Source organism: Panthera tigris, chromosome B1 (assembly GCF_018350195.1).
Source record: "Panthera tigris isolate Pti1 chromosome B1, P.tigris_Pti1_mat1.1, whole genome shotgun sequence".
In the NCBI taxonomy this organism is placed as follows: domain Eukaryota; kingdom Metazoa; phylum Chordata; class Mammalia; order Carnivora; family Felidae; genus Panthera; species Panthera tigris.
In genome coordinates this window covers 192,454,200-192,480,667 of record NC_056663.1, presented here as the reverse complement: position 1 = coordinate 192,480,667, position 26,468 = coordinate 192,454,200, and the positions used below count along the sequence as shown (strand labels likewise).

The following is a 26,468-nucleotide window of genomic DNA, read 5'->3' as shown; positions in this document are numbered from 1 at the left end:
TAAAACTAGCTTTTGATCTTTTTCCAGAAAAAGTCCCATGCTTTCCCATTATTCTGCCTTTGCTTGAGGAATTGGTACCATCTGAAGTCTCTTTCCTCCAACTCTGGATGTCAGCATTCTATTCCTTTTTCTAGAACTTCCTATAAGGGGAATAATAAATTATACATATATTTTTTCCTGTAGCTTCTTTCACTCAGTGTGAACACTTTTAGATACTTCAGTGTATCAGTAGTGTATGCCTTTGCATTGCTGAGTGGTATTCCATTGTATGACTAGATCACAATTTGTTTATTCTTTTCTTGTTGGACATTTACATTGTTTAGTTTGGGGGGTTTTATGGACTAAGCTCAATGAACATTTCATGTGTAAATCTTCAGATAGACATGTGTTCATCTTTTTCTTGGTAAATATCTTCTTTGGTGAGGTATTTGTTCAATTATTTTGCCGATTTAAAAATTTGTGTTGCGTTTCTTGTTGTTTCTGAGTTGTTGAGTTCCTTCTATTTTCCAGACACAAGCTTTAAATCAGTAATCAGCATTCACAGTATTATGACCTGTGAATATCATTCACAGTTAAACTTACAGTATTCTATGATTGTTTCCTTTCTTGTAAACTTCCTGCTCACCCCAGAGGTAATAACTATCTCCCCTCAACCCCCAGCCAAGCTTATTTGTTTATGTACTTGGTATTCTATTTAGTTTCCATGTATTGTGCTCTGGGAAGGATGTTTCTAAGGAAAGAAAAAGAAAAAGAAAGAAAGAAAGAAAGAAAGAAAGAAAGAAAGAAAGAAAGAAAGAAAGAAAGAAAGAAAGAGGAAGAAAGAAAGGAGGGAGGGAGGGAAGGAGGAGGGAAGGAGGGAGGGAAGGAAGGAAAGAAAGGAAGGGAAAGAAAGATATCAAACACACCACCTAAAATACAGACTGATACTTAAAAAAAATTTTTTTTTACTGTTTATTTATTTTTGAGAGAGAGAGAGAGAGAGAGCGCGTGCACGCACAAGCAGGGGAGGAGCAGAGAGAGAGGGAGACACAGAATCCCAAGCAGGCTTGAATTCACTCACAAGCTGTGAGATCATGACCTGAGCCAAAGTCAGAGCCTTAACCCACTGAGCCACCAAGGCGCCCCCAGACTGACACTTTTGAATGCATTGAGAGATTCATGCGTCTTGCAGAGAATTTGACCATAATCATAAGTGTCCATAGGATACCAAGCACGCAAACAAAGAAGTGTGGGTGGTGGGGGAAGAATGGGGGAAGGGAGGAGGATAACAGAGATTAATTCTTTCCTCTAGGGTAAGGAGAAAGTTCACAAAAAAGGAAACAGAATCATAGAATACCACAAGCTCAGCCATGAATAATACTCACAGGTCATAATAACGTAGATGCTGATTACTGATTTCAAGCTTGAGATGAAACACTTGGGATGATGAAAGGCACAGAAAGATGCCTTCTGAGGATGTGTGAGGTTAAAGATAAAATTTCCTTTTCCATCCTAGGAAGTCAAAGAATAATATCCAAGATGGAAACATCAAGAAACAGCAGATAGCCATGTTTTTTGGAAACGCAGAAGTAAGTAAAAGGTTTTTTTTGAAATAATTAAAAATGCTCATTTCTGGAAAGTGAATTGAGTCAGGGAGGACTGGATAGGAGAATGTGGGTTTTGGTTATAAACTTTACAAATGAAAAAGAGAGTCAGGGCACCTGGGTGGTGTAGTCGGTTAAGCATCTGACTTCAGCTCAGGTCATGATCTCACGGTTTTGAGTTTGAGCCCCAAATCGAGTGAGCTCGAGCCCCACTTTGGGTGAGCCCCACTTCCCTCTCTCTCTCTGCCTCTGACTCACTTGTGCCCTCTCTCTCAAACAAAACAAAGCAAAAAACTTAAAAAATAATAAATAAAAAATGTAGATGGGACACCTCGATGCCTCAGTCAGTTGAGTGTCCGACTTCAGCTCAGGTCATGATCTCCAGGTTTGTGTGTTGGGTTTGTGAGTTCTAGCCCCGCATCTGGCTCTCTGCTGTCAGCAGGGAGCCCCGCTTCTATCCTGTCTCCCATTCTCTCTGCACCTCCCCCACTTACACTCTCTCAAAAATAAATACACGTTTAACAAAATAAATAAGAGAGAAAGAGTCACATAAAATGTTATAGAACCCCCAACCCCACCCCTCGCCAGCTCCCCATGTTTACCAGATGCTTGCTGTGGGCACTCCGTTCACAGCTATCATTACTGTGAGAATTGAGGATTAGGGCCTCCAGAATTCCAAGTGCAATTCTGGCAATCCTGGCTGTCTGAATTGCCTACCTCTGGGAGTTTGCATTATCTGGAAGGGAGATTATAACCTCCCACAAGTTCCTTAACTTCCTGGCGTTTCCTCATCTCTAAAATGGGGATGAAAATAAATAAAAAAAATAAGTAAATAAATAAGTAAATAAATAAATAAAATGGAGATAATAAACCCAGCTGGGAGGGATGTTGTGAAAAGTAATTGAAAACTATGCTTACAGAGCGCTTGGCACATAATAGCAGCTCAACAAACATTAGTGTTTGTGGTTATTACTGCCTGAAAACAAAACCCACCCACCATTGACCAGTGGAAAAGAGGGCTTCTATCAAAGATGTCAGAGTTTGGGACCAGAAATACCTTTCTTTCAATGACTAAACTTCCCAGGCCTATTCCCCAACCTTGTTTCTTTGGGAGCTCTTTCCTCCTGGCCAATATTAGCCCAGAGCCTGTTTTTCTGTTTGTTTGTTGTTTGTCAGACTGGCTGTTGCCAGGACGGGGGTGGGGGCAGGATGGGCGAAACAGGTAAAAAGGATTAAGGGGCTCCTAAATTAAAGAAGTCAGGAAGATGAAAAGTATAGCCTGGGGAATGTAGTCAATAGTATTATAATAACCTGTGATGACAGATGTTGACTACATGTGTGGTGAGCATGCGGTAATGTACAGAATTGTCCTACACCTGAAACTGTATGCTAATTACACTTCAATTAAAAACAAAACAAAAGATGGGGCGCCTGGGTGGCTCAGTCGGTTGAGCGTCCGACTTCGGCTCAGGTCACGATCTCATGGCTCCTGCGTTCGAGCCCTGCGTCGGGCTCTGTGCTGACAGCTCAGAGCCTGGGGCCTGCTTCTGCTTCTGTGTCTCCCTCTCTCTCTGCCCCTCACCCACTCGCATTCTGTCTCTGTCTCTGTCAAAAATAAATAAACATTAAAAAAAAAAAAAAAAAAAGAGAAGAACAAAAGGGGCGTCTGGCTGGCTCAGTCCGTAGAGCAGAGCACGCTACTCTTGATCTCAGGGTTGGGAGCCCAAGCCCCACCTTGAGCGTAGAGATTACTTAAAAATTAAAATCTTTAAAAAGAGAAGAAGGAGAAGAAGGATGAGGGGGAGGGGAGGGGAGGGGGAGGGGGAGGGGGAGGAGATCAGCCAAGAACCAGAGTCCTGTTCCCGGTGAAGTCCTAACTCAGTCCTGGAACTGAAGCAGCTGGCAGGGGCGGACAGCGAGGGGGTGGGGGTGGGGTGCGCGTCTGCGGAGCGCAGCTGGAGGGAGCCGGCTTCGTGCAGGGGAGAGGAGCGAGTCCAGAAGACAAAGTCCGGGGGATGGCAGCCCTGGGGCGCGCGTCCTCGCTGCTGTCGCTGCTGCCGCTGCTGCTGGTGCCCGCTGCGGGCGCAGGGGGCGCGCGGTGGCGCGGGGAGGGCACCAGCCCGCACCTACGGAGCATCTTTCTGGGTCGCTGCGCGGAGTACAGCTCCCTGCTGAGCCCGGAGCTGCGGTGAGCGCGGCGGGGGCGGCGGGAGGTCTGGAAGTGAGGAGGGCGTGGGGAATCTGAAGGTCGGGGCCTGGGGGGAAGGGGAGGATCTTGACCCGAGAGGGGTGGGGGAAAGTGGGGGTTCTAGAGGTGCGGGGAGCCAAATGTGGAGAGTGGGGAGTCTAGCGGTGTGTGTGTGTGTGTGTGTGTGTGTGTGTGTGTGTGTGTGTGTGTGAAGCAGGCTGTGGGTGGTCGGCCTAGAGGGTGAGGCTTAGGTAGAGGGGAGTTTGGATGACAGACAGCATGTGCTCAGCCAGAGGGGTCAGACCCAGGAAGAGGGCCTTCCGCTGGAATTGGTGAGTCCGGGGACTTGGGCAATTCATTATCAGATCCCCTAAGGTAGAGGACTTTCTAAGTTTGAGTCTCTCTTGCCAGCACAGTGCTTTGTACTAATCTTTATACCTTCTTTGGACCTACTTTTGCTGTTTTCATAATGTCCTTTTCTTGTGCCAGGATTTTTTTTTTTTGTGACAAGGTTCAGACAAGTAAAAACAGCAGACAATCGTGTACAGAACACCCATGATAGCCACTGCCCACCACAAGACATAAAAAGTTACAAATGCCTTGGGGAATGTTTTTGAAAAGCTAGAATGGACTACAAGAGTGGTGGCTGTCGCTGGAGGGCATCCTTTCTGCTTCAGTGTCACCTGATGCAAAGGGTGACGGCTTGGGCGTGTCAGCAGATAGATCAGCCCAAATCCCTTGGCTTGAGCGATTGTTTTTTTGAGCGAATGTTTTTTATTTCAGCGAGGAAGGAGACAGGGATAGTTCTCAAAGCACTGTCTCCTCTAACACAAACTTCAGAGCTGCTTATACTGCCAGCCGCACCATTTTGTTCAGTTATTCTTACAAATAGGTAGCTGGTCACAGGAACTTGGTAAACTTTGTAATCTTTCCAGCATGGCTTACAAGGGGTTAGCTTAACTACAATTTCCCAGGAACATTTATGATCTGTGTTCCCAGGCATCTACTCTCTCTCTCTCTCTCTCTTTTAAAAAATTTCTTTATTTTTATTTTTATTTATTTTAAGTTTATTTATTTATTTTGAGAGAAAGGGACAGAGAGAGTAGAGAGTAGAGGGTGCACGCGCGCGCGCGCACACACACACACACACACACACACACACACACACACACACGTGGGGGAGGGGCAGAGAGAAGAGAGAATCCCAAGCAGCCTCCCAACCATCAGTGCAGAGTCTGATGTGGGGCTCCAACTCACGAACCATGAGATCGAACCATGAGATCGTGACCTGAGCTGAGATCAAGAGTCAGACACTTGGGGAGCCTGGGTGGCTTAGTCGGTTAAGCGTCCAACTTCGGCTCAGGTCATGATCTCACGGTCCGTGAGTTCGAGCCCCGCGTCGGGCTCTGTGCTGACAGCTCAGAGCCTGGAGCCCATTTCAGATTCTGTGTCTCCCTCTCTCTCTGCCCCTCCCCTGTTCATGCTCTGTCTCTCTGTCTCAAAAATAAATAAACGTTAAAAAAAAATTAAAAAAAAAAAAAAGAAAAAAGAGTCAGACACTTAACCGACTGCACCACCCAGGTACCCAAGGAATCTACTCTCCCGAGTAACTTTGGAGGGTTCCCAGAAACAGTGATGTCCTCAAGGACTCGTGAAGCTGAAAACAAATATGCTGGAGAAACAAGATAGTTATTTTCTCACTGATGAGACATTAGGTCCCTGATGTGACCTTATTCCTAACTAACATTAGCAGCAGGTGTAACAGCTTTTCTCAACACACAGAGCCCATGCCTGGTTTTATAAGGTCTTGTCCACCAGCCTGATCTCACCTGGCCCCTGACACAATGGACCTTAGGTCTAAATGGAGAGACACCTCAAATTGGGGGCCTGCATTGGCTTATTGGAATTGTCATCCTCCAGCACAGTGCTTTTTCTGCTGGTCTCTGGGAGCCTGAGACAAGACTTAGGTTCCTTAGCTCTGAAACACGTGTGTAACTCCTTCTGAGACCACTTTCACGGTCAGATTCCTAAATCTGTCACGGGTTTGTCTTCTCCTCTTCTGAGCTGGAGTTAATGCATGAGACATGACAGTTTGCTGCCCTTCTCATGCCTAGTTCTGCAGAGTTAATAAATGGCAAAATTGCTTGTAAAGCTGTTGAACTTTGAGAGAAACGACAGTATTTCACATCACATCATGATGTCGTTGGTTTTTTTTTTCTTTTCTTTTTTAACTTGTACTTCTGTACAGGGACAAGAACTGCACAGCTATCTGGGAAGCCTTTAAAGTGGTTCTGGACAAGGATCCCTGTTCTGTATTTCCCTCGGACTATGACCTTTTTATTAGCCTCTCCAGACACTCCATTCCCAGGGACAAGGTAAAATGTTCTTCTCTGTCTCTACAGAGATAGATAGTGCCTGGGCCAGTATCTGTGACCCTGTGGGACCCTGTTTCAGTATCACCAAAAAATCAAGCAACAAACTCACCTGAGCTCTCTGATGGGAAGGCATCTTCACTGGTAATCCTGGGTCTCCTGCCTGTCTGGGCAGAAGGGACTTTCCTAGGTCAACAAGTCTGTGCAGGAATCACCACATAAGGACGTTGCCACACCTTCTTCCTGGGCCTCTGCCCCGAGCCAATTCTGAATAACCTGTGTCCCAACTGGCCCCATTTGGTCTGAACTTTGAGGGACTCAGAAAGGCTTTAACCTCAATATCTTCCCAGAAGACTGATCCCTCCTTTTATTATTATTATTATTATCATTATTATTATTATTTTAATGTTTATTTATTTTTGAGAGAGAAGGAGAGACAGAGTGTGAGCAGAGGAGGGGCAGAAAGAGAGGGAGACACAGAATCCAAAGCAGGTTCCAGGCTCTGAGCTGTCAGCACAGAGCCTGACGTGGGGCTCAAACTCACAAACTATGAGACTGTGACCTGAGTTGAAGTCAGATGCTTCACCAACTGAGCCACCCAGGTGCCCCTGATCCCTCATTTTAAGGAACCTTAAGATTCTATCTGTTCAGTATCATTAAGAAAACCACATGTCTATGTTCTGAGTTATTTTTTTTTTTTATGTTTTGAGTTCTAATAAAATCAAAATAAATGAGAAAATCTACATAAAATGCTTGCTTAGAACAATACCTTGAGTTTAAAGAAAGATACCTTTATTGTTTCTCTGACAACATAATTCTTAACCTGATTTTTCATTGTAAAATCAGGTAACAATAATGTTTACCAATGAGAAAATCTTAACATCATTTCTGATAGAGCTGGAAGGTTCAGTGATATAATAGATTGAAAATAGGTTGCATTTTGCACCTTGCCAGCTCCCTGCCAGTAAAAAGAGGAACGATGAATTTTGTTCTTTCTTTGGTGCTAGCTGATGAACTCAGGAAATAGTTCCCAATTTACTTCCACCTGCTGAACATTGTGCTAAGGCAACAAGTGGACAATGTGCAACAGAGAACAAAACAGCCCCTCCCCCAGGAATCTTCCAGTCTGGGCATGGACCAAGTGGACTACTAAGGATCTAATGAGATTATGAGCGGGATATCATTATTTGTATCACTGTTGTGTGAAAACACCATAGCTTTACGGTGGAAACTGTAAAACATAATATAAAAGTCACATATTTCTGAGGCACTTTATGCTCTGGGAAGTGCTTTTTTGTGGTTACATATTATCCTGAACACAACTGTGGTAGAAGAGAAAGGGCTCATGCTCCCCATTTTCCAGATGTTGAAACTGAGGCACAGGGAGATTACATGCTTTGCTCAAGATCACACATCTAGTGTATGAACAGACTCAGGATTCAAACCCAGGTCCTTTGATCTTTTTTTAAATCCAGCAATGTTTATATAAACGCTGCTGGGAAAGTATTTTGTTAATGTTTGCCTGATACCCTAGGAATAAGGGGAGTAAATATCGGGATACTCTCTGGGTAAACAGAGACAAAGAACAAGAAAGTTTAGTTGTCAGGCAAGCTGGAGTTGAATGAGCAATGGACTGCCTGACTTGTCTGAAAAAAATCTGCCTTGATTTTATTTTATATGGTAATTTTGCGTTTGTTTTTTCCTTAGTCCCTGTTCTGGGAAAACAACCACCTCCTTGTCACTAGCTATGCAGAGAATGCCCGTCGCTTTATGCCTCTGTGTGATGTTCTGTATGGCAGGATTGGAGATTTTCTGAGCTGGTGTCGACAGGAAAATGCCTCCGGTAAGACTCCTGCACAAACCACAAGAAACGTATGAGCTCCGGGGGCCTGGCTGGCTCAGTTTGTTGGAGCATGCAGCTCTTGATTTCGGGGTCGGGTTTGTGAGTTCGAGCCCCCGTGTTGGGTGTAGGATTACTTAAAAAAATAAAATCTGTTTTTTAAATGTTTATTTATTTTTGAGAGAGAGAGACAGAGCGTGAGTGGGAGAGGGACAGAGAGAGAGGGAGACACAGAATCCAAAACAGTCTCTGAGCTGTCAGCACAGAGCCCATCGTGGGGCTCGAACTCACGAAGCGTGAGATCATGACCTGCGCTGAAGTCGATGCCTAATTGACTGGGCCACCCAGGCGCCCCATAAAATCTTAAAAATGAAAGAAAAGTAAGAGCTCTCATTTAAGTAGATATTGTGCATTTGTGCTAAATGCTTTCATATGCATTTGTCTCATTTGATTCACCCCAGATCCTCTGAGGTAGGTGGTAATAATAATTAATAATAACAATAATAGGTAGAAAGCACTTATCTTCTGCTGGGTACTCTCTAAGCACTTTACATATACAGTATTAACTAATTTAATCTCTGCACCAGCCCCAAGAGATAGGTCTTCTCCTAATTCCTGTTTTGATAAATGAGGACCCTGAGGCCCAGCAAGGTTAAGAAACCTGCTGAGGAGTGAACAGCCAGGAAGCAGCAGAGGCAGACAGCCTGACTCCAGAACATACGCTCCCAATCCTGCACAACTTGGCGTCACCACCCTCACTTTTCAGAAAGGGAAACGGACGCTTAGGGAGGTTAAATCACTGGAAGAAGCAGAGCCAGGAGTTAATTCTCTCCTGATGGATTCTGAAGCCTGTGCTCTTAAATGCCACGCCAAGTGCCGGCAGACATTTGGAGACTGAAATCACAGTGAAAGTCACAAGGGCTGGCCTGGTGGGAATGAAAACTCTCCTCATGCATCCTCATGCATTTTATCTCCCAGATCCTTCTGGGAACTGGGGATAACAGAGCCCCCATCCTCGGGGCACTTATAGCCTTGTGAGGGACGTTCCCTTCTGTGCTGTGCTCTGACGCAGGAAAAGCCAGGTCCTAAGCAGTAGCACAGACACCAGCCTAGACCAGGGTATCCGTGAAGCTTCCCAGCAGTTCTTGGTTCTCAGTGAGTCTCCAAGGGTGAGCAAGAAAGGTGGAGGCGGGAGGGGGTGCTCCCTTGAGAAAACTGGAGATTCCTCCTCCCTGGAAATTGGAGTCACGTTCAAAGGTAGCCTAAGCGCAGTTCTGTGTATTCTCCTCCAGTCATCCATTCATCCAACCCAGAGCCATAGAGAGCCTACTCTGTGCCAAGCCCTCCTCCTGTAGGCACTGGGAACACAGCAGAGGATAAAACAGGCAAATTATACCCCATCCTTACACTATAGATGGGAGATAAAACAATACACAGGCAAGTAAAATAATCTGTGGAAGGGTGTCTGGCATATTTAAGGAACAGCAAGAACCACAGTGACTAAAGAGAAAAGTACAGGCTGTGAGGCTAGAGGAATAAAGGAAGGCCAGACAGCATGGGACCTGTGAGGACTCTGGCTTTCACTGGTGGGGAGATGGAAAATTGCAGGGCTCAGATCAATGCACATGGTCATTTGTTCAATGGACAGTGACCAGGAAGTCTGTGGCTATCCTGCAGCAGGGTGGGGAGAATGGGGAAGGGGTGTGAGAGAAAGAACGTGAAGGAAAGGAGAGTACGGTATAATCACAAACAAATGTTTGGTCTTTGTCCCCATTTCCTGGCACACAGCTTCTAAAGCCCTGGGAATCCGAGGAGAGAGAAGAGTGTCTTTTGTGGGGTAATGAGATGACTGATGGCTGGGGGCCCCTAAATAGCTTCACATGGGGGTTGGTCACCAGGAAGACCAAGGAAAGCCTGATTAGAGCCTGTGAGCTCTCAGCCCCGTCTCTGTCCTCCAGGATGGAAAGAGGGGCTGGCGGTTGAGTTAACTGCCAAACTGGCGATTTAATCAGTTGTGTTTGTGTAATGAAATCTCATAAAACCCTTGTGTAGTGGGGTTCAGAGGGTTTCTGAGTTGGTGAACGCAGATGCTGGGAGGGTGGTGGACCTGGAGGGGGCGTGGGAGCTCCCCATACTTCCCCTCGGAAGCACATATGTTGCCCTGTTTGGTTCTCTCTAGGACAACTTGTCACTGAGTACCTTCTCCTTTTTTATAGAGTAAATGGTGGACATGATCCCATTATATGGCTGCTGAATTCTGTTATTAAAATTTTAAAGAATTAATACATTTTAACACTTTATGTATATATATATATATATATGCACAAAAATGTTTATTTGAATTTTGAAAGATTATGTAATATTATATTAGTAACATTTTAATTTTGAAGTTTATAGAATATTACTCTTTTTATGTTTTTTTAATTTTTAAAAATTTTAAAATTTACATCCAAGTTGGTTAGCATCTAGTGCAACAATGTTTTCAGGAGTAGATTCCTTAGTGCCCCTTACCCATTTAGCCCCTCCCCCTCCCACACCCCCTGTAACCCTCTGGTTACAGGAGTAACCCTCTGTTTGTTCTCCATATTTAAGTGTCTCTTATGTTTTGTCCCCCTCCCTGTTTTTATATTATTTTTGCTTCCCTTCCCTTATGATCATCTGTTTTGTATCTTAAAGTCCTTATATGAGTGAAGTCATATATTTGTCTTTCTCTGACTGGCTAATTTCACTTAGCATAATACCCTCTAGTTCCATCCACGTAGTTGCAAATGGCAAGATTTCATTTCTGTTTGATTGCCGAGTAATACTCCATTGTACACATATACTACATCTTCTTTATCCACTCATCCATCCATCGATGGACATTTGGGCTCTTTCCATACTTTGGCTATTGTTGAAAGGGCTGCTATAAACATTGGGGTGCATGTGCCCCTTCAAAACAGCACACCTGTATCCCTTGGATGAATTACCTAGTAGTGCAATTGCTGGGTCGTAGGGAAGTTCTATTAATTTTTTGAGGAACCTCCACACTGTTTTCCAGAGCAGCTGCACCAGTTTGCATTCCCACCAACAATGCAAAAGAGATCCTCTCTCTCCGCATCCTCGCCAACATCTGTTGTTGCCTGAGTTGTTAATGTTTGCCATTCTGACAGGTGTAAGGTGGTATCTCATTGTGGTTTTGATTTGTATTTCCCTGATGATGAGCGATGTTGAGCATTTTTTCATGTGTCGGTTGGCCATCTGAATGTCTTCCTTGGAGAAGTGTCTATTCATGTCTTTTGCCCATTTCTTCACTGGATTCTTTGTTTTTTGGGTGTTGAGTTTGATAAGTTCTTTATAGATTTTGGATACTAACCCTTTATCTGATACATCGTTTGCAAGTATCTTCTCCCATTCCATCGGTTGCCTTTTAGTTTTGCTGATTGTTTCCTTCATTGTGCAGAAGCTTTTTATTTTGATGAGGTCCCAGTAGCTCCTTTTTGCTTTTGTTTCCTTTGCCTCTGGAGACGTGTTGAGTAAGAAGTTGCTGTGGCCAAGATCAAAGAGGTTTTTGCCTGCTTTCTTCTCGAGGATTTTGATGGCTTCCTGTCTTACATTGAGGTCTTTCATCCATTTTGAGTTTATTTTGTGTATGGGGTAAGAAAGTGGTCCAGGTTCATTCTTCTGCATGTCGCTGTCCAGTTTTCCCAGCACCACTTGCTGAAGAGACTGTCTTTATTCCATTGGATATTCTTTCCTACTTTGTCAAAGATTAGTTGGCCATATGTTTGTGGGTCCATTTCTGGCTTCTCTGTTCTCTTCCATTTATCTGAGTGTCTGTTTTTGTGCCGACATGTTATATATTTTAAATTTTATAAAATATCTATTTTTTGGCCAAGGACTATCACTTTCTTGGTGTATTTTTGTTTTATTTATGTCCAAGACCAGGGCTAACTGGAGAAAGCACTTCTCCCAACAAAGCCAAGGTTTTTTTCTAATTAAAAAAATTTTATTTGAGAGAGAGAGAGAGAGAGAGAGAATCCTAAGCAGGCTCCTCACTCAGTGTAGAGCCTGATGTGGGGCTCGATCCCACAAGCGTGGGATTATGACCTGAGCCAAAATCAAGAGTCAGATGCTTAACTGACTGAGCCACCCAGGCACCCTGCAAAGAGTTTTTTTAAAAAATAATTTCACCCGAACTTCAGTAAAGAAATAACCCAGCTAACATGCTGATGCTCAGTGGTCGGCAGCCTTACTCATTCACTAACTGCTTAGTTCTCTGCCTTCTTCACATTTGTGCTGAGCAAAATGACACCTGTCCTGCTGTCATGGATTGGGTGATCCCTCACCACGTTCCTTGTGGATTGGGTGGGCAGAACTACTGTGAATGTCAAACTTGTAAACACAAGCTAAATAGATTTTGTGGGGCCAGCAAATATTTTAAATTAATTCTTCTCTGATGCAATGTTTGGAATGAAACATGTTTGTGTCTGTTTTCCCCTTAGGGCTCGATTATCGGTCCTGCCCTACGTCAGAAGATTGTGAGAACAACCCTGTGGATTCTTACTGGAAAATGGCATCTATGCAGGTAAGCGTGGGGAGGGCAGCCGAGAGGCTAAGCAGGTGTAGGCCTGCAAACATGAGACAGTGGGGTTCAGAGACTGGGCCCATCGGGTCATGACTTAACTTCTCTGAGCCTCTCTTCCCATCCATGTTTGGCACAGTCTGATTCACTCTGCTCCGTAGAGGTGTGAGGACGTAGGAGCCCAAATACTGCAGCGCCTGGCACAGGGGACACATTCAGTGAGTGTTGGTATAGATGAGGATATTAACTAGTCACTATTACTACCACCACACCACGGCTGCCCTAGTATTTTAAATCAATGTGGTTTTGACTGCTATGTAAAATGGGGTGACCCTTGTTTTATGCGAACTCCTGGGACACCTGAGATCGAGATGTGGGGGTCAGAAATGTCCCCGAGACTGATATTAATGATAGAGGAGGTGATAGGTGACAGGTGAGCAGAGGGTAAACTGGAGACACGGAAATGGTCTTTTGTGGATGGTCTATACAGCCACCAGTTCATGATAGTCTATTAACCGTTGGCTGTATTGACTAGGAGGCCAGTGGGCTTCAGGGTCCCATCACCTACAACCTCCCACCCCCTTTCAGGGCTGTCCATGTCCCTTTTTGTCCCATTCTGGATCCCCAGGTGTCCACTGGGTCCATTGTTAATCAGGGTGACTTTTGTTCGACCCTCTTCCACGTTGTGGTTTAGAGCAGGGCAATGGGCCTGCTCCAGGCAAAAGGCACTGTTAATGTCTGCACTCTCCTGCTGCGCCAGCGGGGGCACCCCACTTTTGCTCACTACCCATAGGCTTTGTTTCCAGTGGAGACTCCGCTCAGTGAGCATTGGGCTGCCAGCGCTCACGGAGGCTGTGGGTGCCTCATCGCCTGAATGTGGGGTTGGTCGTCACAGTGACTCAGGGGCAATGTCAACATTCTCATAAAACAACAACAACAACAACAACAACAACAAACCATGTACTGTTTGCAGTGCACCTGCCCCACGTCAAAGAGTGTGCTCCAAACCAATCTCCTCTACCTTCTCCAACTCTGGAATGGGAGTCCAAGAATCATACCCACATTTTAGGAGCCCTTAGGAATGAGCTGGGTCATCTATGCACAAGGAGAGGAGTTTAGCATAACGATGAGGAGAGGGTCTGAATTGTAGCAGAGAAGTATTCATTCAATAGATGTTAATAATTATTATTTAAATTTTTTTTTAATGTTTATTCAGTTTTGCGAGAGAGTGAGCAGGGGAGGGGCAGAGAGAAAGACACAAAGTCTGAAGCAGGCTCCAGGCTCTGAGCTGTCAGCACAGAGCCCCATGTGGGACTCGAACCCATGAACCGTGAGATCATGACCTAAGGCGAAGTCAGTCAGACGCTTAACCGATGGAGCCGCCCAGGTGCCCAATAATTATTATTTTAAATGATTTAATCTTTATAACAATCCTATGAGGGAGGGATCCTTATGAGGCACAAAGGGATCAGGAAACTTAACCAGGCTTATTACAGAGCTCGTAAGTCGAGGGGTCATGGACTTACATCCGCTGCGTCATATAGCTTCATTATATCTGCATGCATTTTTTATTACCTTTTTTTCTTATCAATGTACTAGCTGCTCAGGATTAAAAAAATGACACATTAGGGCCGCTTGGATGGCTCAGTCGATTAATTGTCCGACTCTTGGTTTTGGCTCAGGTCGCGATCTCCCAGCTCATGGGTTCAAGTCCCAAGTTGGGCTCTGTGCTGACAGTGCAGAGCCTGCTTGGGATTCTCTCTCTCTGTCTCTGTCTCTCTGTCTCTCACACTCTCTCTTTCAAAAATAAACAAATAAGCATGTTTTAAAAAAAGAAGAAGAAATATCTGGACGTTCTTTCTAGACTTATTCTTAAAAAGTTATTTTTAAAAATGACAAATTATAGAAAATATAGATAAGAAAAAATTCATCGTGTATAAGTAAAGGTGACCCCTTCAGCATAGTGGTCACCAGACTTTGGCATTTGTGGGTTTAACCGTGACCATTAACATTATTTTGAAGCAAGCTAAAACGTACACAGCGTGAAGTGCACTGTCGCTTTGCTGCTGCTGGCATTAGGTGTCACTTTGTCAGAGAAGAAGTCCAGCCGTGGATATCTCATTGCCACCTGCCTTTCCGGCCCCCCGCCTCGCTAACGGAAACATTTTATCAGGGAAATCGCATGTTCCAGTACGATTCTTTTTCCTTCTTTCTTTCTTTCTTTCTTTCTTTCTTTCTTTCTTTCTTTCTTTCTTTCTTTCTTTCAGATTTTATGTTTAAGTCATCTCTGTGCCCAACGTGGGGCTCAAACACACAACCCCAAGACCAAGAGTTGTATTCTTTACGGACTGAGCCAGGCAGTAGTATTCTGAACTGGAGATTTGGGAACTTCTCTGGACCTATCCCTTCCTTGGGAATTTTGGGGGGTTGACTAATGTTCCCAGACTTTTGCCCGTTTATTTTGAGCATTGAGGGCTCATGCTCAGTCTACGTCATCCTGCATTTCGTTTTAAATGTGAGCGCTTCTTACACTTTTGCAAATCTCGTGTGGACTTTTAGTAATGGTTGGCTAATATTTCAGACATGTGAGTACTTTGGGTTACTTACCATTCCTCTGTTGTTGCCTATTTTAGGTTGCTTACAGACAACACTGCCACACACACCTCTGTGCACAGTGCTTGTGGTGGTCCCTAGGGTTGTGTAGAGTTGTTTACAAAATATGTCTGGCTCATCTTCCACACACATGGTTTGCATTTCCCTGCCTGTTCAAGTTACTTGGGTGTGACATGCGATGGCCAAAGAGATGTGAGAGGGAGTGTGCGTGGTTTCCGGGCGGGCACCTTTAAGAACTGGTCTGTGATCTGCCACCGTCCCCTTCCCCTTCCCTGACAATCAGCGACTTTACAGACATGGAGTCTTCATCAGCTTGGGTCCCAGAGCGAGGACTTATGGAGCAAAACCCCAGTCGACCTGTGATAAACGTGTAGTGTGAGCACGAAACAACTCTTTCTTGCTTAAAGCCACTGTGATTTTGACGTTGTTTGCAATGGCTGTGTAATTTAGTCTGTTTCCGCTGTTACGATGCTGGAATCACATTGTTTCCTCAGTAGATTCCCAAACACGGAATCACTGAGTCTATGAGGTTTTGACATTTCAGAGCAATTTGCTTTACAAGATACACTAGTTGTATCCCTACCAGCTATATGGAATATCAAAATTGTTTTGAAATACCAAATTTTAGTAGATCCTTGCTAATACTGAGGATCGTTAGTTTTATTTTTTATCTTTTTACTTTTTTGAACGTTTATTTATTTTTGAGAGAGGGAGAGACAGAGCACGAACGGGGGAGGGCAGAGAGAGAGGGAGACACAGAATCCGAAGCAGGCTCCAGGCTCCGAGCTGTCAGCACAGAGCCCGACGAGGGGTTTGAACCCGTAAACTGTGAGATCATGACCTGAGCTGAAGTTGGACGCCTAACCAACTGAGCCCCCTGGGCTCCCCGAGGATTGTCAGTTTCAAAAACTTGCTCATTTTGTAGCTGAAAAATGACATGTGTTAATTTACTCAAAATAGTTGTTTCTTCTTACAGTATTCGAGGGATAGTACTGGGGTGATCCACGTCATGCTGAACGGTTCAGAGCCCAAAGGAGCCTATCCTGTTAAAGGGTAAGAATACCAGCATCAACAAATACAACGAAGAATGCCGAAATGTTCATTTTGTGTTTTTAAATGCAGGCTTAAGAAAATTGTCTTCATTCCCAGTGTAATGCTTGCTTTTGTAAATTCCAGTAAAGCAAAACAATCGAATGACCTGGAGATCAGGGCCACGTCTACACATTTCTGCCATTAATAGCTGATGAATGCATGAATGAAATAGATCACCTAAAAATAAAAGCTAAAAATACCCCCCCAAAACACCCCTCAAAACAAAAGTGATGTGTAAATCAACTAACGAAATGGGAAGAGTATCCTATTGCTTTAAGACTTTAAGAAATGCCTTTCCTGTTTCTCAGTTTTTTTGCAGATTTTGAAATTCCCTACCTCCAGAAGGATAAAATCACACGAATTGAGATCTGGGTTATGCATGAAATCGGGAGACCAAAGGTGTAAGTCATGGTGTTTCTGATGATGGTAATTGTGCAAATATGCTTTTCTTGATTTTCATATGATCAAGTCCGTTTTACATTTTCATTTTTGGGGACACAACACTCTTCTCTGTTTCTTTTTAATTAAAAAAAATTTTTTTTAATGTTTATTTACTTTTGAGAGAGAGAGAGAGAGAGACAGGTGTGAGTGGGGGAAGGACAGAGAGAGGGAGACACAGAATCCAAAGCAGGCTCCAGTCTCTGAGCTGTCAGCACAGAGCCCGACGTGGGACTTGAACCCACAGACCACGAGATCATGGACTGAGCTGAAGTCGGATGCTTAACTGACTGAGCCACCCAGGCACCCCTCTTCTCTGTTTCTAATGTCATGGGTAAAGAAAGACAAAGGCTTGACTTTTTTGGAAATGCCACTAACCAGTCTCGAGTCCAGAGAGAAAACCTCCTTTATTCAGATACTATTCTCAGCTGAGGAAGATTGTCCTTTCTGAGCTACCTGGGTAGCATTGGAGAGTTCCTTATGTATTCGTGTGGGTCAAAGCCAATTTCTCCTCCTGGTTGTTTGAAGGCCCCCACCAGGAGTTCTCACAATGAACCCAAGGAGTATGTAATGAAAACTATTCTCAGAAAAGACCCAGTTCTACAACTGGATCTTAGTTCACTGGCCAAGGAAATGATTAAGGTCCATCTTTTCTGGAAAACCACCTGAGTTTATATAAATGCAAGCCTGAACTCATCCTTCTTGTCAGTGAGGGGCATTGCTGGAAAAAGTAAAGATAAGAAACATAAACTCAGGGATGTCTGGGTGGCTCACTCGATTAAACGTCTGGCTCTTGGGTCCAGGTGGTGATCACGTGATTAGTGAGTTCGAGCCCCACATCGGCTGTGTGCTGAGTGCAGAGCCTGCTTGGGATTCTCTCTTTCCCTCTCTCTTTGCTGCTCCCCTGCTCTTTTTCTTTCTCTCTCTCTCAAAATAAATAAACATCAAAAAACAAAAACAAAACATAAACCCAGTTGATTCAGAGACAAGCCGATCTGGCAGCTGCAGTGGAATGTCAGAAGCAAGTTGGGGCCTTGTTCTTCAGAGCACTGATGCAAAGCGTTGACAACCCCAAGGACTATGTTCTGGGAGAATCTTAGCAACCTCCCCATTTCAGGCCCCTAGGACCCTCTAAGACTCACCACATAATGAGCGATTATTTTTTCCTGTGTCTTAGGCAAGAGATTAGGTTCGCAGATGACTTACTATAGTTCTACCAGATCTGCATTTCTCTTCCCAGAAGACAAAGTATACTTATGTTGCATAGAAAACAGCGCATGTTATTTGTCTCACTTCTGTGGGAAGTTGCCTCTTGTGGGGAAATTTTGCTTCCTTGTTATTTTAACGTTTCTCTCAGAGAAAGCTTGCCCTTCGAACCTGCCTTTAGTGAGATAAGGAAATTGCAAATGATGACCTGGCCTGAAATAATCCTGTCTTTTCTTTTGCTGACAACTTCCTCGTCACACCCTCCTGCCCACACAAAAGCTTTCCACCTTGTGCAACTCCTCAGGGCGCTGTCTGTTTCCTAGAAGGGTCTATTCCTGAATTGTTGAATGAAGCCAATTAGATTTTCAGATTTACTCAGTTGAATGTTTGTTCTTTAACGCTATGGAGGAGCCTTAAAATGCATTCAAAACCGTGGTGCCAGAAAACCTACTTTCAGGAATTTATGCGAAGGAAATAAGTAATTCAAGATGGGTGTGAAAAGGAAGCTTCGACAGGGTTCATTTTAGTGTGACATCAGCCTTGAGGATCAACAAGAGGGGACTGGTTTTATGAATCATGTCCTGATGATGACGGTGATCATGCCGGAAGTACATATACACACTTCAACAGACACGGGCCAAGGCACGCTACAAACTGTATTGGACAGCAGAAGGCTATTGTTATACTTAAAAAGTTTCTGGGGAGCCTTGGTGCCTCAGTCCGTTAAGCGTCCAACGTCGGCTCAGGTCACGATCTCACAGTCTGTGGGTTCAAGCCCCACATCAGGCTCTATGCTGACAGCTCAGAGCCTGGAGCCTGCTTCGGATTCTGTGTGTCCCCTTCTCTCTGCCCTTCCCACGCTCATGCTCTGTCTCTGTTTCTCAATAGTAAATAAAAGTTAAAAAAAATTTAAAAAAGTCTCATGGGAATGAATGCATTTCAAAGATTGAGAACGGTATACACCAAAATGTGAACCGTAGTTATCTCGAGCGATGTGCGATTGGGGTGATTTTTTTCCCTATGGGTTTATTTGCATTTTTAATAATATTTGGTTTGTATGTTCTTGCTTTCATTTAAAACATACTGTATGGGACACAAGTCGCCAGCATTCTGGGGCCCTGGGGCTCTGCCCTAAGGTGTGTTGCTGGGGGGAGGGCTGCGAGGTGCCCTGTGACCACCACCATGTGCCAGGGCAGGTCCCCCCCCCCCGCCCCCCCCCCTCCCCAGCTAGACCCGCCAAGACAGGTTCTCAGCGTTCAGCTTTCTAGGGTGCAGCGGGTTTTCCCATATTCCCTCAGAGTGGAGACTAACCCAGGAAGCACGTGGTCATGGGACATTGTAATTCACCCAGAAACAACTTCCTTCTTCCTCCTTTAATTTTATTTATATTCTATGTTTCTGTATTTTAGGGAATCCTGTGGAGAAGGCAGTGTGAAAATCCTGGAAGAGAGACTGGAGAAAATGGGCTTTCAGTACCGCTGTATTAATGATCACCTGTAGGTGCTATATCCTAATCAGTGCACAATTTCCAGGGCGGAGCGGTGATTTTGGAGGGCAAGGGGCCTTTGGAAAGGGTTCTGCTGGGATCAGAGCTGAGGGCCCCTGGACTGTGCCTTCTGGGTTGTCACTGGGCGCGAGGGCTGAGGGTGCCTTCTGGCCAGACCTCTGCCTGGGTCCCACCCACTTTTGTCCAGAGTCTTTAAGAAAAAATGCTTCAAGGGGATACCTGGGTGGCCGAGTCAGTTGAGGGTCTGACTCTTGATTTCCGCTCAGGTCGTGATCCTGGGGTCGTGGGATTAAGCCCTGTGTTGGGCTTGGGCTCCATGATGAGTGTTGGACCTGCTTAAGGTTCTCTCTCTTCTCCTGTCTCCAGCATGTGTGCGTGCTCTCTCTCAAAAAAAAAAAAAAAATGCTTCAAGGACAGACAGTAAAGTCCTGTTTCCTGGCTGCTTGTCCCATTTCCCCTCCCTTGCTTACAGCAATGGTGAGTCGCCTGAGGACAGGCACTGTGGTCCCGGGATTTGTGGATGCCATGGGTCCTTGCCTAAGATAGGTGCTAAGGTGGGTTTGTTTGAGATACTTACAGATAGACCTTGACAGTGGACCCATAGGAAAATAGTAACAGCTACCATTTACTGAGCACATTGTAGGCTAAGCACTTTATGTATTTACATATTGCCTGAGGGCTTTCCTGATTCTTGGAAGTTTAGATAAGCTTGGCTGAAACCCTGATACCTGTTGGAAACCCTCCCCTGGACTGGGAGTTCTTACCTTGCTGCTTCCTGCTTTTCTCTGCCTCACTGCCTAAGTCTGCAGCCCTGCTCGGTTCCTCGGGGCCGAAGTCCAGCACTGCAAGGCCTTAGTGGCTTTCCCCCAAATTGGCAAGGGTGGCAATTACATCTGCGGTCTTGGCCAGGCCCCACGACCAACCGTCTGGCTCTACTGTACCATACCTTCTCCGTGGCTTTGGGGGCTGGGTAATCGTCCCCACCGAGCAGAGCCCATGGGAAATGTGGGCTGTCCTCCGCTTTCCCAGAGAAGGAGCCCCACAGTTTGAAGCTGTCCCAGCGTACTCATCTGTTATTGTTAACGCTCTCAGGAAACTCAAAAGTTAGGTGTTGCCATCTTCTATTAAACACAAAACAATGTCCTCTTTTGGGGGAAATACAAACTATGTACGGGAAAATGCGCAAGCCCTAAGTACACGGTTGAATGAATTTTCACAAGTTCCACACACACCTGTCTAGATCGAGAAACAATATAACAGCACCCCAGAGTCTCCCCACCTGCCCACAATAGTAGCCTCTGTCTAGACTTGTGGTGGATTCGTTTTGTCTGTTGTTAAGCTTTATATAAATACCCGCTTTCCATGGAGGGATAAATTAAGGGTCAGAGAAATTAAGTAAGTTTTGCAAGGTCACTACTCTGACAGAGCTGAATTTTGAACCTAGCATTGTATGGCTTTGAAGTATGCTCTTTTCTTTCTACGAGAGGACTCTTTCTTTCTTTCTTTCATTTTTTTAATTTATTATTTATTCTTGAGAAAGAGAGTGCAAGCAGGAGAGGGGCAGAGTGAGAGGTAGAATCTCAAGTAAGTGCCACACTATCAGGGCAGAGCCCGACATGGGGCTTAAGCCCATGAAACTGTGAGATCATGACCTGAGCTGAAATCTAGAGTTGGATGCTTAACCTGTTATGCCCAGAATTCGTGATCCCCAAAGACCGCCAGGGAGCCGAGTCCTATGTAAAAGCAAAAGAGCCTTTATTCGAGCTAGCTCGAGCTCAATCCCCTACCTGCACCGACCCCAGCGGTGAGATACTGGAGAGAGAGACTGAGTTTCAAAAGGACAAAGGTTTTATTGGGGCCTAGGGGCAGTTGGTGAGGTAATGGCTGTGGCCTCAGCCGATTGGCTGGGGAAGGGTCCAAGTCCTGTTAGGCAGGTGAGGGGGGGGTGTGTTACACAAGGGGAGGAGGTGTGGTCAAGGTGAAGGACACAGAACAAGATGGAGTCAGCCGGCCGGCGTAGGCCCGCCCTTTCAAACCGACTGAGCCACCCAGGAGCCCCTCTACTATAGGACCCTTCCTTTCTTAAAGCACCAGATTTTATTTTATTTATTTTTAATGTTTTCGTTCAAATTGCAGTCAGTTAACATACCATGTAATCTTAGTTTCAGGTGTACAATATAGTGATTCAACACTTCGATAGAGCACCCAGTGCTCATCACAACAAGAAAGCACCAGATTTTTGTATATTTTTCTTGAAAGGCAGTTTTTGTTTTTTGTTTTGTTTTTGTTTTGTTTTTTTGTTTTTTTTTGTTTTTTGTTTTTTGTTGTTTTTTTTTTTTTACTAAAACTGCTCAATGATGGAGAAAATTGTGCCAAAATGTTCCACATGTGAAACACTTTGCTTTGGCCCAGAACTCCCTCGAGGAAGTTGTCTTTGTAAGTCGTCAGGCCACATATGGTGACCCAGGCCAGAGCCCAAGGTCTCCTTCCCTGCGCATGGCTGTCCTCAGGGACTCACCCTGCTGTCACTTGCCCTAGTGTTGTCCCCACTGATGCTGGCCTTCAGGGCTCTTCCCTTGCAAGCCTGGGTCAGCTCCCCTTCTCCCACTTCTTTACTGCCCACGGGCTCTTGTGTTAAGGTAGGGTTTTGTTTTGCTCCCGGGGCACAGGGGAGGTAACAGAAGGCTTACTGAAGGAGAGTCACAAAGGGTAACAAACCAAACTCCAACCCAGATGTAACTGAGAACCTGCCCCATAAAATTCAGGTGATGTCCTCTGTCCTGTGGCAGACGGAAGTTCTCTGTCCTGTGGCAGACGGAAGTTCTCCCCAAGATTCTTGCCAATTCTGGCCACATCTTCTCTTGTCATAGCCTCTCTTGCCTCCTGGTTGCTTTCTGTGAGCGCTGTCTTGGGCCAGACTCAGTGAAACTCAATGACTTTGGAGTGGGGGGCATGAAGCCACAGCAATAAACTACGGTCATAGCAAATAGCTGTGTATCGTAGACTTTACTGGAAAGTAGGCAAGCCTTGGGGAGCAGTAGAGCGTACACACATTTCCTGTTTCTCCAAAGTCCCTTCCAGCCACCTGGCCAGGGAGGGAGCCCCTGTTGGCCTGACTCCTACCTAGTGTGCCCTGTGCTCCTGTTACCCGGCTCCTCTCTTCACTACTGCTTTCCCTGCCCTCCTGGGACGCCACGTCTCCTCCCTCTACTCGCGGAGCCAGTCAGCTTTCTTTGTTGCTGGAGCCTGGGCAAAGGCCATCACCCGTGTGCTTCAAGTCCAACTTTCTGGCCAAAGAACTTACCAAGAGGATTTTCCAGGCAAGACTGTACATGCTTGCTTGGGTGGTTCCGCGCTTGGGCTCTGGAGTGAGCCTGCAGGGTTCGAATTCAGCTCACATTCCGCGCCACAGCCGTCAGTGTGTGTTCTTGGGCCAGTTACTCTGATCAGCTTTCTCACCTGTAAACTGGAGATGGTATTAATACCTGCTCTGTTTGGTCTTTGTGAGGATTAAATGGCAAAGTCTATATAGAAAATCTCATCGGGGGCGCCTTGGTGGCTCAGTCGGTGAAGCGTGAAACGTCGGCTCAGGTCATGATCTCGCGGTTTGTGAGTTCGAGCCCCGCGTTGGGCTCTGCGGTGACAGCTCAGATCCTGGAGCCTGCTTTGGATTCCGTGTCTCCCTGTCTCTCTGTTCCTCCCCTGTTCGCACTCTGTGTCTGCTATTTCTCTCTCAGCAATAAATAAAGATTAAAACAATTAAAAACAAATAAAAAAATCCATCATCAAATTTCTTGGTATGTAGTAAGTGCCTAATAAATGCTGGCTAATATTTTTAAAAACAAACAGTTTGTGTTCTTTTAGGTGAGAGACTTTGTATCCCCTGTACTTTCCAGGCATACCGTAAATGTTTGATGAGTGAGAGTCATTTAAATAATCCCTTAAATATTATTTCTTTTCATTCTGTAGACCAGTGAAGCTCTTAATGTGTGTGGACCACAGCACTCATCCTGACTGTGCCTTAAACTCGTAAGTAGCTGTCCTGCCCCGACCTCCTTGCCTCCCCAAGATAAGCGGGACTATTTTTAGACCACTGATGAATTGCAGTATGATTTTACACACGCGCCCTAGAACATGTGGCTGCGGAGGGAGTCCTGTGCTTCTGCACTGAGCGGCTCGGGCTCTCTGAGCGGCTAAGATGGTGCAGGTTTGATGAACACCTGCCCAGGTGAGCTGAAGTCCATACCATCCGTTCTTCCATCTGTAAGGGGAAAAGAGTACCCTGGCTGCTGCACGTTGTGCTGTGTGCGTCACATGGAATGTTTTGTCCATTTTGGGGCGCCTGGGTGGCTCGGTCGGTTGAGCGTCCCTCTTGGGCTCAGGTCGTGATCTCGCGGCCCGTGGGTTCGAGCTCCGCGTCGGGCTCTGTGCTGACAGCTCGGAGCCTGGAGCCGGCTTCGGGTTCTGTGTCTCCCTCTCTCTCTGGCCCTCCCCTGCTCGTGGTCTGTCTGTCTGTCTGTCTCTCTCTCAAAGATGAATAAACGTTAAAAAACATTAAAAAAAAAAGAATATTTTGTTCAGTTTCCTAACTAGTCCATTAGAAAGAGAGAAACAGGCAGACACAGAAAGAGAGAGAAGGAGTGCTCACCATCCCCACAGAGCTCTTGTCTCCTTCATTTAGTACGAGAACCCTCGCATTTCAGTTGGGCTCACGGCTGCCAAGAGCAGCGAGCGTGTTTCCTGGCTTCCCTTTGCGCTGCGGTGGGGCGATGGGCGCGACTCCACGTGAAAGGAAGGGACCTGTCTTCCCTGTGTGCGTTCCTGCCGCCCCGTGGATGGACCTGGGCCACGCGGTGGGGACCGCCCTTAGCTGGGCACGCAGAGCCGCACAATGGGGGAGGCTGGGCGCTCCCGACCGTGGAGCTGCCGTGTCCGCCCCGGACTGTTCCTGGGAGGGAAGTAACGAGCAGACCCACCATGACAGCATGTGACCCTGGAGCTGACCCCTCGGAGGAGGCACGCAGTTTTCTCATCCTCTCATGAAAGAGCAAGAATGTCCTATGATCCTGGGTCCTCACTTGCTTCACGTGGAAAGGACACCCACCGTCCCGTCCATGCTGCTCAAAGACCTTCAAGGTTCCTGTGACCGATCCAGACTTCTAGTCTGGCCTTCCGGGTCCTTCACACTCTTTCTACACACACCAACCCCCAACTTCTCACCGGGAACTTTCCTGCCCACAGACTGTGGACACTGAGCCTTTGGGCGGCGGTAGGAGTACTGCGCTTGGAGTCCCATAGCCTGAGGTGGGCGGTTTTCTCAGGCCCCAAACGAAAAATAATGGAAACCACCTCACAGGATTGTCGTGGAGATTGAAGAAAGCAACAGGTGTATTAGCCCCCCACCTCCTTTCTCGACAGGACACTGGAAAGACTCTTAAAGAGCCAGGCCTGGGCACAGGGCCCAGGTTCCTCAAGTTCAAGTAGGAAGGACATTGGTCGAAATTCTTGTCTACAAGCATCACACATCAGCTCCGGGTAGTTCAGCAGAAATGGGATGTATTCAAAGATTTTAAGGCACCGCACAGAATCTTCCTGTGAGAGCCGGGGAAGCGGGACCGGAGTCCAGGCCGAAGTCTGACCCAGAACTGCCAGAGGGGAGCCTGTGTGGGTACACACAGCTCAGAGAGTACCTGTGCTCACACCTGGGTGCTTCCACAATCTCTGCCACTGCAGCCTCAGAGCGCTGGTGCCTTAGGCATCCTCACGGTTAGCATAGTTTACTTTTTAAGCTTATTTATTTTGAGAGAAAGAGAGAGTGTGAGTGGGGGAGGGGCAGAGAGAGAGGGAGAGAGAATCCCAGTGCACTCAGCAGAACCCAGTGTGGGGCTTGATCTCATGAACCATGAGATCACGCCCCGAGCCGAAATCAAGAGTTAGACGCTAGTCAAATGAGCCACCCAGGTGCCCCTAGACTAGATGTTGGGGGGCCCTGCTGTCTCAATCCACTGTGCTCCAGTGGGGACAGCTGGTTGGCAGAGTTTGGTCATGTGTCTGTGCGCTAACTGCAGGGCAGGGTGCGAAAGTGAGTATCTGCTTTAAATCCAGCCTCGTGGCTTTAAATCTCACCTATATGCTGGTGCCTCCGGAATGAATGTCTCTAGTCTAGGTCCTGTACGGAACGCCATACTTGCATATTTAACAGTCTACTCAGTGTTTCCACTTGGATGGTCTAATAGGTATTTCAATCTCAACACATCCCAAACCGAACTGAGTTTACCTGCTCCGGTAGGCCGAATCATGGCGCCTAACGATACCCAGTTGTCATCCTTGGAATCTGTGACTATCACCTTGTATGGCAAAGGGACTTTTCAGATGTGATTACATTGAGGATCTTGAGATGGGGAGACTATCCTTGGTTATCCAGGTGGACCCTAAATAGAATCACAAGTGTCCTTATGAGAGGGAGGCAGAGGGAGATTCGATGCACAACACAAGCAGGCAGTGTGATCATGGAAGCAGAGATTGGACTGGTGCACCTTATTTATTTATTTATTTATTTATTTATTTATTTATTTATTGAGAGTGCAAGTGAGCAAGGGGCAGAGAGAGAGGAGAGAGAAGCGGGGCTCACCTGAAGCGGGGCTCACCTGAAGCGGGGCAGGGCTCCAGCTCACCCGATGCGGGGCTTGAACTCACAAACCGTGAGATCATGACCCGAGCTGAAGTCAGATGCTTAACTGACTGAGCCACCCAGGCGCCCCTGGAAGGGTGTACTTTAAAAGGGCAGGGAAACCGATTCTTCCTTCAGGAGGCTCTCCGGAACGAAGGAGCCCCACTGACACCTTGACTTTAGTGTGGTGAGACTGGTTTCTGACTTCCGACCTTCAGAACTGTAAGAGAGTAAATGTGCGTTGTTTTAAGCCGCTAATTGATTTATTGCAGTGGCAACAGGAAACTAAGACACCTCTAAACTTGGTCTACCCAGAGTCTTCCTTATCTCAATTGATGGCAATGCCCAACTTTCCCCAAATCCCCAAGTGCCTGTTCCAGAAATCTTGGAGCCAT

General features: G+C 46.0%; 1 protein-coding gene across 1 annotated transcript in view; it reads left to right on the top strand.

The window, feature by feature from the left end:
* The first annotated feature begins 3,528 nt into the window (after nt 1–3,528).
* The window catches only part of BST1 (bone marrow stromal cell antigen 1), a 31,764-nt gene continuing 8,824 nt past the window's right edge, over nt 3,529–26,468 (top strand). The window contains exons 1-8 of the mRNA XM_007093768.2: nt 3,529–3,771; nt 6,020–6,146; nt 7,851–7,986; nt 12,468–12,550; nt 16,137–16,213; nt 16,561–16,653; nt 19,306–19,392; nt 23,373–23,432. Coding sequence (XP_007093830.2) covers nt 3,599–3,771; nt 6,020–6,146; nt 7,851–7,986; nt 12,468–12,550; nt 16,137–16,213; nt 16,561–16,653; nt 19,306–19,392; nt 23,373–23,432 — 836 coding nt within the window. The 5' untranslated portion in view covers nt 3,529–3,598. The remainder of the gene's footprint in view (nt 3,772–6,019; nt 6,147–7,850; nt 7,987–12,467; nt 12,551–16,136; nt 16,214–16,560; nt 16,654–19,305; nt 19,393–23,372; nt 23,433–26,468) is intronic.